This window comes from Cottoperca gobio, chromosome 8, assembly GCF_900634415.1.
Source record: "Cottoperca gobio chromosome 8, fCotGob3.1, whole genome shotgun sequence".
In the NCBI taxonomy this organism is placed as follows: Eukaryota; Metazoa; Chordata; class Actinopteri; order Perciformes; family Bovichtidae; genus Cottoperca; species Cottoperca gobio.
This window is the reverse complement of record NC_041362.1, coordinates 4,655,702-4,668,256: the sequence shown is the minus strand read 5'-3', so window position 1 is coordinate 4,668,256 and position 12,555 is coordinate 4,655,702. Positions and strand designations below refer to the sequence as shown.

At 43.0% G+C, this 12,555-nt stretch overlaps 1 protein-coding gene across 5 annotated transcripts in view; it reads right to left on the bottom strand.

Moving 5' to 3' along the window:
• Positions 1 to 15: 15 nt before the first annotated feature.
• Positions 16 to 12,555, bottom strand: part of cacnb1 (calcium channel, voltage-dependent, beta 1 subunit) — a 30,481-nt gene continuing 17,941 nt past the window's right edge. The window contains exons 7-15 of one of the 5 annotated variants that reach the window (XM_029436943.1): positions 11,191 to 11,348; positions 8,161 to 8,241; positions 7,952 to 8,010; positions 7,731 to 7,840; positions 6,795 to 6,803; positions 5,312 to 5,463; positions 4,711 to 4,806; positions 4,225 to 4,410; positions 16 to 2,511 (exon numbers count right to left, since the gene is read on the bottom strand). In XM_029436943.1, coding sequence (XP_029292803.1) covers positions 1,975 to 2,511; positions 4,225 to 4,410; positions 4,711 to 4,806; positions 5,312 to 5,463; positions 6,795 to 6,803; positions 7,731 to 7,840; positions 7,952 to 8,010; positions 8,161 to 8,241; positions 11,191 to 11,348 — 1,388 coding nt within the window. In that variant the 3' untranslated portion in view covers positions 16 to 1,974. Of the gene's footprint in view, positions 2,512 to 2,542; positions 4,411 to 4,710; positions 4,807 to 5,311; positions 5,464 to 6,794; positions 6,804 to 7,730; positions 7,841 to 7,951; positions 8,011 to 8,160; positions 8,242 to 10,734; positions 10,764 to 11,190; positions 11,349 to 12,555 lie in introns of those variants that run through there. The other 4 variants (XM_029436944.1, XM_029436945.1, XM_029436946.1 and 1 more) reach the window with 4 other exon arrangements.

The window sequence follows — 12,555 nt, the reverse complement described above, 5'->3', positions numbered from 1 at the left end:
AAAGGGCCTAAAACATTTTCTTTTCCTGTAACATGTTCTGTTGAGAGTTTTAATTGAAGCAAACAAAGTGGCTTTTGTTCCTGTTTTGCAGGTTTACACTCATCAAAGCATTTTGACTGAACAGGTTCTACAGGGAGGGAGATATTAGGAGTTATATTGCATGATTATGTGTGTATCATCTTTTGCTGTGATGAAGACGTCAATGAAATAATGACGATGTAGTTTGAGCTCAAAGATAACTCCATTGTATTAAATGGATTCACGTTAAATAAAATCTCTTTGTCCTGAGACATAAAAGGCAACACCTCGAATAAATATTTAAAAAGTACACGTACAAGCTTTGCATCTTTGAAATCTGTCTTCACATCTCACCGTATCAATTAAGTGACACAATGGCATTTTCTGATTAAATTTTTAATTAAAATACGAATTTATCCACAAGATTAAAAATGAAAGGCAGAAAAAGCAAAATGTAGCTACAATCAGGCACCAATGATACATCTTATTTCATATTTTTAACAATTGCGATAACGCAACAATAACATTATTTAATATTTATTTATTCAACTGAAGACGGGCGGGTCGAAGCAGCCCGCCAAAGACATTCATGGATTCTCCATTATAGATAACTGAGTAAAGACCAAATGATCCTACCCCCCCCCCCCCCCCCCACCCCACTTGATACTCTTCTCACTACCTCACAAGAACTGAAGATTAACATTTTTGCAAATGTCCACAGGAAAAAAAAACAACACTAATTCAGTCAGAAATCAAGAGTAAGAAGAGAGTGGTATTTAATATCATACAAGCTAGCTGTTTGGGTGGAAGTTGGGAGTGATTAACCACACACAAGTACTTTTTTATATAACCATTAGCCCTGAAAAACAGACGACGAAGCTGGTGCAAAGAAAAAAAAAAACGACATGAGCGACGTGCTGGAGCGACAGCATGGGCTACAGTGCAGAGTAGCCACGAGACACGAAGAGACACAGATATGATATGAAAACGAGTGTAACAAGAGTTAAGACATCCCACCGTGGCAGTGGTGGACATGGCTTGGCGAGACATTCCGGCACTTGTGATTGGAGATTTCTTGAAATAAGGGTGTTTTAGGGTGCGAGTGACTAAGGCAGGACACTTCATTCACACAACTACAACTGCAGTGCTGCTTTGAATCTGCACCATGTTAGCAAAAACCAACAAATGAATACAGCAGGCGCCCTCAGCACCCACAAGGAAAACGGGAGGACTGGGTCAGACAGACGGGTACAGTGGCTGAACCAGGTCAGGGAAGAAGTAAACGTCTTTGGAGTGTACTCTTTGTTGTTATCAAGCTGACATGAGCGTAGCAACATTGATAAATTCTTGTGTTAAAATATGGCAACTTCTCCACCAGCTTTCTTTTTTTAAGGTCTGGGTGATAAGAACGTGGAGGCGAGAGACTCGTAACTTCTGGATCTCAGTGTGGGAGAAACCCTGAAATCCAAACGCACTGAGTAAGATTAAGGTAAAGAGAAACCCTGACACTGTACAGCACATGGGGACAGTGACATTAGACCCTGTTTAAGACTGCAGAGGACAGACAGGACAGACTACAGCTCTACCGGCCGTCACACTCTACAACTGAAGGAGAGATTGATCACAATCAGAGATTCACAATTACTGTCCTCGTGCTGTCAGTATAGAAATACATGATATTCATGCAGTATTAACAAAAGAAACAAAAAATAGAACAATATTATTTTTTCTAAACATAAATAAATTCAATTGCAATAAGTTGATGAGATCTGGCTGATGATGTTTTTCTTTACATTGTACTGGGATGTAAACAGATTAATTTGTCAGCCTGACTGTCATGGCCCCAAACCCACTTCAGTTCTTTCTGAACCCACAAACCAGAACCTTTCCCCCCCTCCCCCATCCCCTCTCTCAGTCTGTCCAGTAGCTTCCTTGACCTTGTGGTACGATGCTTGTTCAGCGGATGTAGACGTCCCTCCCCCAGTCGTCCTGGTTCTTGTTGTGGCTCATGTTGGCCCCGGTGTCCACAGGGTCCTGGCAGTAACGCTCTCTCAGCTTGGCGCGTCCATGCGGCTGCGTCTGGCTCGGCATCGGAGGGTGGTTCAGGTTCTCATGGTCCGGCTCAGCGCCCTCGTCTTCCCAGGATGCTTGTCTGCCGTGATGCTGCGCCAGGTGGAGGCGGTTGCCCCCGCCCCCTCGGTAGGGCTCGGGCTCTTCATAGGGGTCAGTCTCAATGTCCATGCAGGAGTCGCCGGCTTCAGTGTAGGCGGAGTCCCGGCTGCCCTGAGTCTCAGAGTCGAAGGTGTCTTGCCGTGAGAGCCCCCGGCCGCTGCCTCCCCGTAGCTGGCCACGAGAAGAGCGCAGGTACGCTTGCTGCTGCTGCTGCTGAGGTTTTCCTCCCAGGTCTGTTTGATAGTCATGCAGGGTGCCGCTCCCGCCGCACTCTGTCAGAGGCCCTTCTCGCTTCTGCTCACCGTGCACCAGGTACGGCCCCTGCAGCCAGCCACAGCCATGCAACACAGCAACCATGCAGAGACACAAACAACAGAGCAAAACCAAACTGTGAGTGGTTAGTCAGCAGGGTTAGCATTGTCGATAAATCTGCCAAATATTCTTCTAGATTAATCGATTAATCGTTAATTAGTCAGAAAACAGTGAAAAATGTCCATCGCAGTTTCTCAAAGTCCAATTTGATGTCTTTAAATATGTTGTTTTGTCGGTCCAAGACACAAAGAGATTCAGTCTAATATGATATCAAACAGAGAAAAGCAGGAAATCTCCATATTCAAAAGGCTAAAAACAGCATTTTCTGCCATTTTTGCATAAAAAATTACTTTAACGATTAATCGATTATCAAAAATAATTGGCGATTAGTCGTCTGAACGTTGCAGCTATAGTTAGCACTAAGCAGAGCAAGCGACACAGAACGTGATGTTCAAGCTGAAGGACCTGTGGTTTTGAAAGCATTAGAGTTCATGACTGACATCAATCTATTTATAACACACACACACATTCCAGGTTTTCCCTTTGAACATACACACACACACACACACACTGACTACACTCACCACAAAACAAATACAATAATTACTCAATTAGTTAAACAGATGAGTTCTATTAAAACATTTTAAAATCATGATACCTACCTGCAAACAAACACAAGCAGTTATTCAACAATATCTAACATTACAACAGCGCCACCTTCTGGCGGATTGACCTCATGGCAGAAAAAAAGCAGAAATATCAATACGACTACCAAATGATTATGTCATTAATTTAACTATGCAGCACGTGAAGTTTATACTGAAACCGTTTTACAAAAATTAAGAAATAACCAACAGATTTGAAATGCAATTCTTTTTTGTTGCCTCCTCCATGATGACAGCCTCAATAAAAGAAAAATGGTAGGAGATATAAAACATGTTTTCAGCCATTTGGTGCAATTCTATCGCTCGGGTGACATAAATAGCTTTTTGACAGTGTGCAAGTCCTCATAACTGATGTGCAGCCAGTAGTAACGTATGAGTAGAGACACAGCTGATTAGTACTTTCATTATAAAAAATATTAAAGTGGACAGAGTGTTAGCAACAGCCTTCACCAAAACTCTTTTGTCTGAAGAGGCGGACATGACTTGCTGTTTTCAGGGGCGGTACCATAGCAACACGGAGGAAGACAGCAAACTGGTGACCTCCCAGAGAAGAAAAAGTGCCGGAGAAAGGAGGCCACAGAGCTAAAGAGGGCAGGGTGGGGGGCAGCAGATATCATTTTACTCTTGATTACAGCGAAATGCAGGGGCCCCCAACAGCAGAGGTGGGTTACTCCTTTAGTCCAGTGTGGTTTGAGATGAGCTGCTCTCACAGTTTAAACAGCGTCGGGAAGTAAACGCTGACCTGCTTTCATACAGACTACGTAATCTTTCTGGTGGGTGTTCTAAAAGCTAGCTGTTCGTGTGTGTGAATTGGGCTCATTTCTGTTTGTGTGAACGTGTTTCTATGTACAGCATAAACAGGGTTTTAATGCACTTTTCCTTCAGGGTAAAGAGAGCAGGCTGCTAGGCTGTGGTTGAGTTGCCGGAGAGCCCCCCCCACCCCCCTCTGTGCTGGACTTCAGAGAGCATGTTCTGCCTCTTTCTTCTCGTTGGCTATGGCACCTTCCATGTCAGGCCACAGATCCATATTTCTGCGCAGGGAGGTGAGCACCTGTACCTGCAGGTTGGAGACGGGCTCAGGGGACGAGGCCAGAGCTGCCGTGGCCATGGTACGGTTGAGCAGAGGGTTGGGGGGGTTGCTGCTCGGGGGGTGTGTCGCCTTCCAGTATGCCTCCAGGTAGTCGGCCAGATGTTCGCAGGCGTCCTCCAGCTGGTTCTCGTCCAAGATGATGTCAAATAACTCCTGCACATAAATCAAATGACGATTTGAAATGAAGGCGAGACACTGCAGGCTAAAACATCATTATTTCATGCACTGGTCAATTTTGAGAGTTTGGGATATTTTGCTTCAATAACAGTGGAAACTAGTGGAAAGAAAACATCCAAAGTACGCGTTGAAATGAATGCACATACGCACATATTTAACAAAGTAAACAAAGAATTTCAGAACACTTTTCACCTGTAGTGTCCCCCCCTTAAAATAGATTTCTTTTTTACAGAAGTTTTTGTTATTTTATTAGTCGTGTCACAAAGCAGAACTCACAGGTGGGCACTGGGCCAGCTTGTCTGCTGCCACCATCTGCACATTCAGGTGTTTGGCCTGGGACTTCCCCCTGGACTTGATGAGCCTCTGGAGGACCTGCAGGGAGACAACAACACGGAGAAACTGAAACAATGTTGTAGTTAAGGGTAAGCGGGCAAATTGAATCAAAGGCACAACATAGAGTGCTGCAGGGATGACGTGTTGTTGTAGGCTATCGCACTGCTTCCAACACAATGGGATTTTTCCATTGGATTTTGGATTATTGCAGAAAATAATCTCTTTAGTTTATGGTACACGTTTTGTTCAGCAAGAAAATCACCACTTTTATGATTTTAGATGCGTAAATAAAATCTCCAGAAGTAAACAAACTAAAACATCTGTAATCTTATTTAAACACTTTAACGGGACACATTTTTTAAGCTTCAAAACTCACTAGTGGGGCAGGAGTCGATCCTGCAGCTCATACATACAAATATTACCGAAAATAAGTACATTGAAAGGATATTACTAACAAAATGGCCAACTATAAATAGCATCAAAAGAGCTTTGATTCAATGAAAGTCTTAAGGATTATTAACTCTCAGATCATCTGCTACCATACCTTAGGTGAGGCTATTTTTACATAGACAATGATGGGAGCCAGGGAGGTCTTCGCCAGCTGAGAAGGGTGGTTGATCGTGTCTGCATCCAGAGCGACCAGCTGGAGGGTGCGGGCCAGCTCAAAGATACGTTCAATCTCACTCTGCACCTCCGCTGAAGGCCCAGCACACAGATAAGACACGTAAATACAGCAAGACAGCAAAACGATTGTGCAAACTACCTCTCTCTTTGAGAAGATGCAGCACTGCATATCAGCCATCAGTACATCACCGACATGTTTGTACTTAATCATGCATGATTAAAATTTGAGGAAAAACAGTTCCAAGCGTATGAATTAGATTGGATTACAGTTAAAGTTCCATTTACGCACAGCTAAATGGAGCAGTGCAGCATCCTCATTCTGTTGCCACCTCTCCACATTTACAATTTCCTTATGTGATTCTGATTTTTTCTATTTCAAAGGAAGGAGGCACTTAAGAATGAGATGCCTTGTAATCACTTATATTAAGAGCACAATGTCTCACCATGTAAATAAAACAGAAAAAAACACCCTCTTAAAACAAATTAGGTGGAACATTAGTTGTTGTTAGCGCTAATGGGCACAGCGGTAATTATTTGATCAGGTGAACCACTCAAGTCTGTGCACTGCTTGGGTGTTTTGTTTCCATTGTTCCTCAACAACAGCCTATAAGAGCTTGTTATTCCCCCACCCTTCAATTTTTGTTATCAGCATGTTGACGTGTAAGGAGAGAGATTAAAACCGAAAAACAGAATCAAAACCCTCGCCCGTCTGGTCAAACCTCAGTGCCTCCGAGGTGTGGGTGCTGCCAACCCGGCGGCAGAGAGAGATAACGGGGGCAAGGCAATCTGCAGAGAGACGGGGCCTGCACACATCTCAGCCTCCAGAGGGCTGAAGGATGAAGCATTAAAGCTGGAGGCAACAAAAAAAAGGACCTCCGCAAAGTGATAAGAAACATGAACTTTAACTCATATAAAGAAATAGCTGGCGAGGTTTCCATTAACCTCAACAAAGACTTGGACTTTTGCAAATTTGGATTTGACTGCAGAGAGAAACTTGCTCCCCTGCCATGACTAGACAGAGAGCATGAGGCGAGGTCCAGCTTCTATAGAGGCTAACCTTGGGTATGATTGCACACATACAGTATATGGCGTTGTACATAAGTCATAAAAAGATTAAGAGGAGTATGGAAAGTATCGGCTTCCATCTCCGCTCGGTTTAGAGCAGACGCCAGCCGCCCTGCTGCCCTCCCACAGATATCTTACCGCATTGGTTTTGTCAGTCTTTTCTTTTTGTTAGAGACTACAGGCTGTCACACAGAAGTACGAGGAACAGAGAAACCGACAGGCAAGCAGACGGGCAGACAAATGATGTATGAGCAAATGATGAATATAGTGAGAAGAAAAAGGGGAGGGTGAGGAAGGACAGAGGCTTCATTGTTTTGTTGCAAGGAGAGCATACGTACCCAGTACGTCTGAATCAATATAGAGTAGAAGAAGAAGAAGATGGGAGGTGGGAGAGAAGGAAGGATGGGTGGGGTGAAGGGCAGAGAAGACAGGATGGAGAAAGAGAGAGGAGGCCAGATCAGACTCAGACCGTCAGAGCAGGTAAAAAAAGGGAAAACACTTGACTACTTTCTTTGGATGATGGTGCCTACACGGTCTCCGACATGGAACGACAGGAGGTACAATTACATTTAGCAATTCTGTATCCTTTAGATTCATTCCATGTTATTTGTAAAGCTTAGTCATATCATATCCTAAGGATTTGAGCGGAGACGGTCCAAATGACAAAATATCCTTGTGCCTTTTTATATTTCTTTCCATTGTCTTAACTGCAGAACGACAAAGACACTATTTTACTGCTTAACTGCAGTTTTACAGGTTTTTTTAATGTGCGAGCTCTAAAATTAAACAATAGATCTGATGATATTCTATATTTTCCTTATTGTCAACAAATCAAAACCAACAATGAATGTATCCTACTAAAAATAATTGTCTTATATATATATTATTCAATGAGCTCAATTAAATTAAATTAGATTAAAAGCCACAGAGCTGAGTGACGGCCAGTGTTTCCCACATAATCCCACATACAACGTCCTGCCTACAAAATAGACGCCCAAAAAATGCACAATTTACTCCTGTTTGAGTAACATTTGCTAAAAACTACAATAGAGACAGAAGGAAACAGATAAAGATAGGGAAACATATTTAAATGGATGTTTAACAACATGACATGATGAAAAGAAATGTTTTCTATGTGCTTGCTGTTCACTGCCATATTTATTTTATATAATTAATAACAAAATATGATTTTAATTTACTGGAAAACTAGAATGAATGGAAGTTTTCTTTGGTTGTGGGTTGTGCAGATCTGAAGTGGCTGTATGTTGTCTTACCAAGGCTGGAGCGGGTACTGGAGCGCTCAATGATGGTGTGTTTGCTGGGGTTGTTGAGGACCGAACGTTTGGCCAGAGATATGTCCGCTGTCACCCGTGTGATGGATATCCTGAAACGGATACCCAGTACACCAGTCATTACCGGGTTAGCAAACAGAAACCTGTAAAAGCGCAGCCTACGGTACGTGATGGCTGCAGATAGCACACGATCTCATTCTCACCTGCCCTCAAACTTGTGTTTCAGGAAGTCAAAGAGAGCTTTCTGCATCATGTCTGTCACCTGGAGACGAAAACATCAGGCGTGAGACAACAAACCATCTTCAAAGTTACTAAATCTAATAAATACAGTGGAGTACAAGTATAAGGTAGCAGGAAATAGAAGTACAATTACCCTAACATACTTCAGTAAAAGTACTATTTTTCTCCTTACCTCATATCCTTTGAGTGACGGCCCGACTAGGATGATGGGTCTCATGGAGGGAACCACGTCATAGGGGGGGACATGCTCCATCTGAGCCACAAAAAGACCACCACCAACATTGGGGTGAGTGAGGTTGTTCTGTCGCGTCTGAACATGCACTCAAAACATTACAGTCTTGAATAAATCAACATTAACTCAACACAAAAGCCCTCTGTTCCCCTCTGTGAGCGGGCAGATTGATGGATGGCGAGTTTCAGACGCTCGAGTCCATTCGTTTTATTGACTGCTTATGAGTGTTCGGAGGCAGGAATCAATTTCTCACTGAAAGCACTCGCTTCTATTTCTTATTCTGCAGTCTCACATAATTAAAGTGTCCATAATTAAACCAGACGCTAGGGTGTCAGAATAGCTATTGTGACCGAGCTGCTCCTCTAACACAGACGTCACACTTCACACGTTCCTCTTTTTGTTGTGTATCAGCACCTGTCGAGTTATTACTGGCAGAAAATGCTGATTCTTTTACATTTGTGTTTCAACTTTTTGTTTGTTGTTGCTGGAAATCTACAATAAATACAAAGTTTTAATGCACAAAGTTCTGTCATATTTGTTTTTAAGCCGTTTACACTAAATATGGAGAAACCTATAACCATCACAGAGACTTATAGAGAGCACCCACACACAAACACGATCCACATTACATGAACTAGAGGCTTATTCGTACATGAAAGGAATGATTCATCTATACGACTCTTTAGAAGCAGTCTGTTAACAGTCCTGTATACTTTGTGAACATTTAAATTAGACGGATTCTTTTCAGATCTGTATTCCAAACACGGTCCCTCCTCCGTGTGCGCTGTGCTGCTCTTCAAGCAGGAGATAGTGCTGGAGTGCTCCGCTCCACTACATTACATTACATAAAGCAGAGCAACGGAAGCTCATTTCACCTTATTTGTATTCACAGAAGCTAAAAATACATATTTTAAAAGTTTCCAAATGGCTCTTGTCTCTAAAGGGGCAGAGCTGAAGCACTGAACATCAACAACAGGCTTTGAATAACATTTAGTGTGGAGAGTAACAGGGAGGATGGAGCACGTAATATAGATCTGGATGATAGTATCCAGATATAATATAACACTTTATGTCCCTCTGTACGATCACAGTCCTTCTGAAATACTACAGCTACACACATGTTTACAGAAAATGGCAAAAATAGAGCAAAGATGCCTGAAAGCGTCATTTTCTTTCAACATTATACCGTCTGACTCAATGGGATGAACATGTGAGTTCGAATAAGTAATGTTGACATATCATTATCTAGATAATGCTCTAAACACTTTCTTAGTGGAAATTGTGTCCATATCCAACCAGCCCTTCGGGGTTTATATTTAAGACTTTTTAAAACTTAGACTGAGACTTTACGTTGAAAGGAGCCACTTGAGGTGGTTCATCTAGTAAGGATGCCACCTGGGCGCCTCCCTAGGGAGGTGTTCCAGGCACGTCCAGCTGGGAGGAGACCCCGGGGAAGACCCAGGACTCGGTGGAGAGATTATATCTTCTCACTGGCCTGGGAACGCCTCGGGATCCCCCAGTCGGAGCTGGCGTTTTTGCGAAGTGTGGGGTTCCTTACTGGAGCTGCTGCCCCCGCGACCCGACCCCATATAAGCGGTAGACGATGTGTGGATGGACTTTTTAAGACTTTTTTTTAAAATGCCGCTAGAATGAAATTTAAGACCAACTTCACAATAACCAAAATGTTCTTAGGATTAGGGGACAACTTTGCCGAAATGTTTATTGTAACAAACACTCCCCCATGTCGTCGCCAGCTTGCATCCCGGCCGCAAACAAAATGCTATTCTGAAATGCGAGAAGCATTTGTTAAATTATAAATATATATATATATAAATATATAAATAATAAACGATTCTCACAATCCTACTTCCCATGTCTTAGCATTTTTAGGACTTTTGAAATATTGATTTAATACCAAATAAGGCCTTATTTTTACATTTTTAAAATGCATTCAATGCCTGTTAAGGATCCGCAGGAACCCTGCACTGCTTCATCTTATTGTCCCTATATACACAATCATATTGTTACAAATGCTAATGTTCAGATACTGTGGTTCACAGTTATCCTGTTTACATTACAGTCAATGAAAGATAAGTTAAATGCCCATATCTCTCTCAATCCTCACATAACATGTCTTTGCTCGGCAGCCTCAACATGTGATTCAAATTGTGCTGAAAAGCATGAAAAAACAGCTGATTGTGTTTTACTGTCACTCAAGACAGCCGTCATAAATGGAAATGAAAGCATGTCAGGATGTGTTACTGTTACACTCTGACTAACAGGGTCTGGGATGGAGCTGCATCTGCGCACTGACAGCTGTGATACGAGCTCTGGGGATATGACAGACCGTGATTTACAAACTATCTTGTGAATATTTATTTTTGCTTAGAAGCATAAACGGGTGCTGGAGAATATTCTGCGGACAGATTTCTTACCACCACAAGAAGGAACATGTGAGACAACACAGGATGAGGAGTAAGAAATGTAAGAGGTCAGTGGTGAGAACGAACTCACCGACTTCTGTTTCTGTTTAGCCGGGCCACCTACATCATTCCACACAAAAGCCAGAAGAGACAAAAAAAAAAAGCAACACAAGAGCACATTAAGTTATTGACAGGTTAGGATTAGTGGGGAGAGAAGCTGTTATTGATTAAAACAATAACCTCCACTGTGGTTTCATTTTAAAATAGATTCAGACGGATATGCAGCAGCAGCCATTGCATCAGTTAGTTTAATGCCTCTCCCAGCTGACAAGCACAGAAACAAACATATCTCAGCGGAACCGTCGTAACCGGAGCCTGAGGGGCCAAACAGGGTTAGGGGCAGCTACAGTAGCGGCGGGGAAAGTTCAGTTGTGATCAGTTAGTGAGAGGGGAAGGGAAGATTAGAGCTGACCATATCTTGGAGGAGTAAGGGACAAATGCGGGAGGGAGGAGGGAGTCTGGCGAGGTCCTGGAGCCCTAATGTTACCTTCTTAAAGAAGGGCAGTCGGTGGGCGTTGGCCTGAGGGGATGTTACGCTGCCTGACATGCCCTTGGGGGAGCGAGGGTCACCCTGGGACTCAGGGGGCTCCTCAGCATCCAGGTCGAGGGGGTCAACGTCAAAGGTCATGGACATGTCCACGTGAGCTGATGAGGGGGGGAGGACGGGCGGTGCAGAGAGAGGGACAAGAGAAGAAAAGACAAGGGAAGAAGAGAAGGAAGAGAAAGAGGAGAGAGCAATAACAGGCAAAGTATAAGAAGATGAGAGAAGAGAAAATAACAGGAGAGGGAAAGCAAAAGGGGAAAGAGTAAAGAGAAGTAAGAATGTGAGATGCATCCAGGAAGAGGCATGGCGGAAATTGCAAGAGATGACATATACTGAGACCACAATAAGGTGACATAGTATGAATTAAACAGGAAATAACATTGACACGAGTTTAAAAATGAACACACCAGATCACCATGAAGCAAGGCACAGATGTGGAGTATAATAACATGAGCAGAGAGTGGACTCAGTGTGAAGAGAAAACAACACAAGTAGAAGTGTAGATGTGTAAAGGAGGGTCTGCAGAGGAAGCCGAAGGAAGGTAGTAGAAAGAAAAGAAGTAATCAAGCTGAGAGGGAAGCTGGGGGTTGGATTTAAGTGTGTGTCGGGAATAATGTTGGTGATGCAGGTGTAGAGGGAGGGGGGGGGGGGGGGGGGGCTGGCAGGTGTCTTGTTTTAAAGGAATCGTTCGGGATTTTGGGAAATAAGATTTTCGTATCAATTCAAAGTATGAACGATCCAATATCATCGATGCAAAGTGAAAACAGAGATACACATCACCATCTTTAAAAATAAGCCTTTATTTTGAAATTCCCATGGCACGTCTGCGCACCTCCTTGCTACAGAGCCCCCGTGATAAAACCATATTTCAGTGTACTGTGGCAGACTTTGTGATATCAGCAAGTATTATATCCTTGTCCTAAGAATCGACGTAAGATTGTATCGTGATGACACTTGTGGTTTACACCTCTATAAGCTACGAAGACCACCAAATAAGCATATTTCCCAAAATGTCAAACTTTTTCTTTAAGTCAGAAGGATCACTTTAGGATGTTGGAGGTGTGTGGAGTTAGGGCTACGCATGTAGTTTCTATTAAACAGGTATTGAGTTCAGTTCAGTGGATTAACACAAACCCTTAAAGTCAATCACAGAATGTCCCCCATGTTTGCTCTTTCTGCTGTTCTCTCTGGATATCGAGCAGCAGCTCTTTGTCGTCCACACACACACACACACACACACACACACACACACACACACACACACACACACACACACACACAAGCCAGACATACTTGTCAAGTTTAATG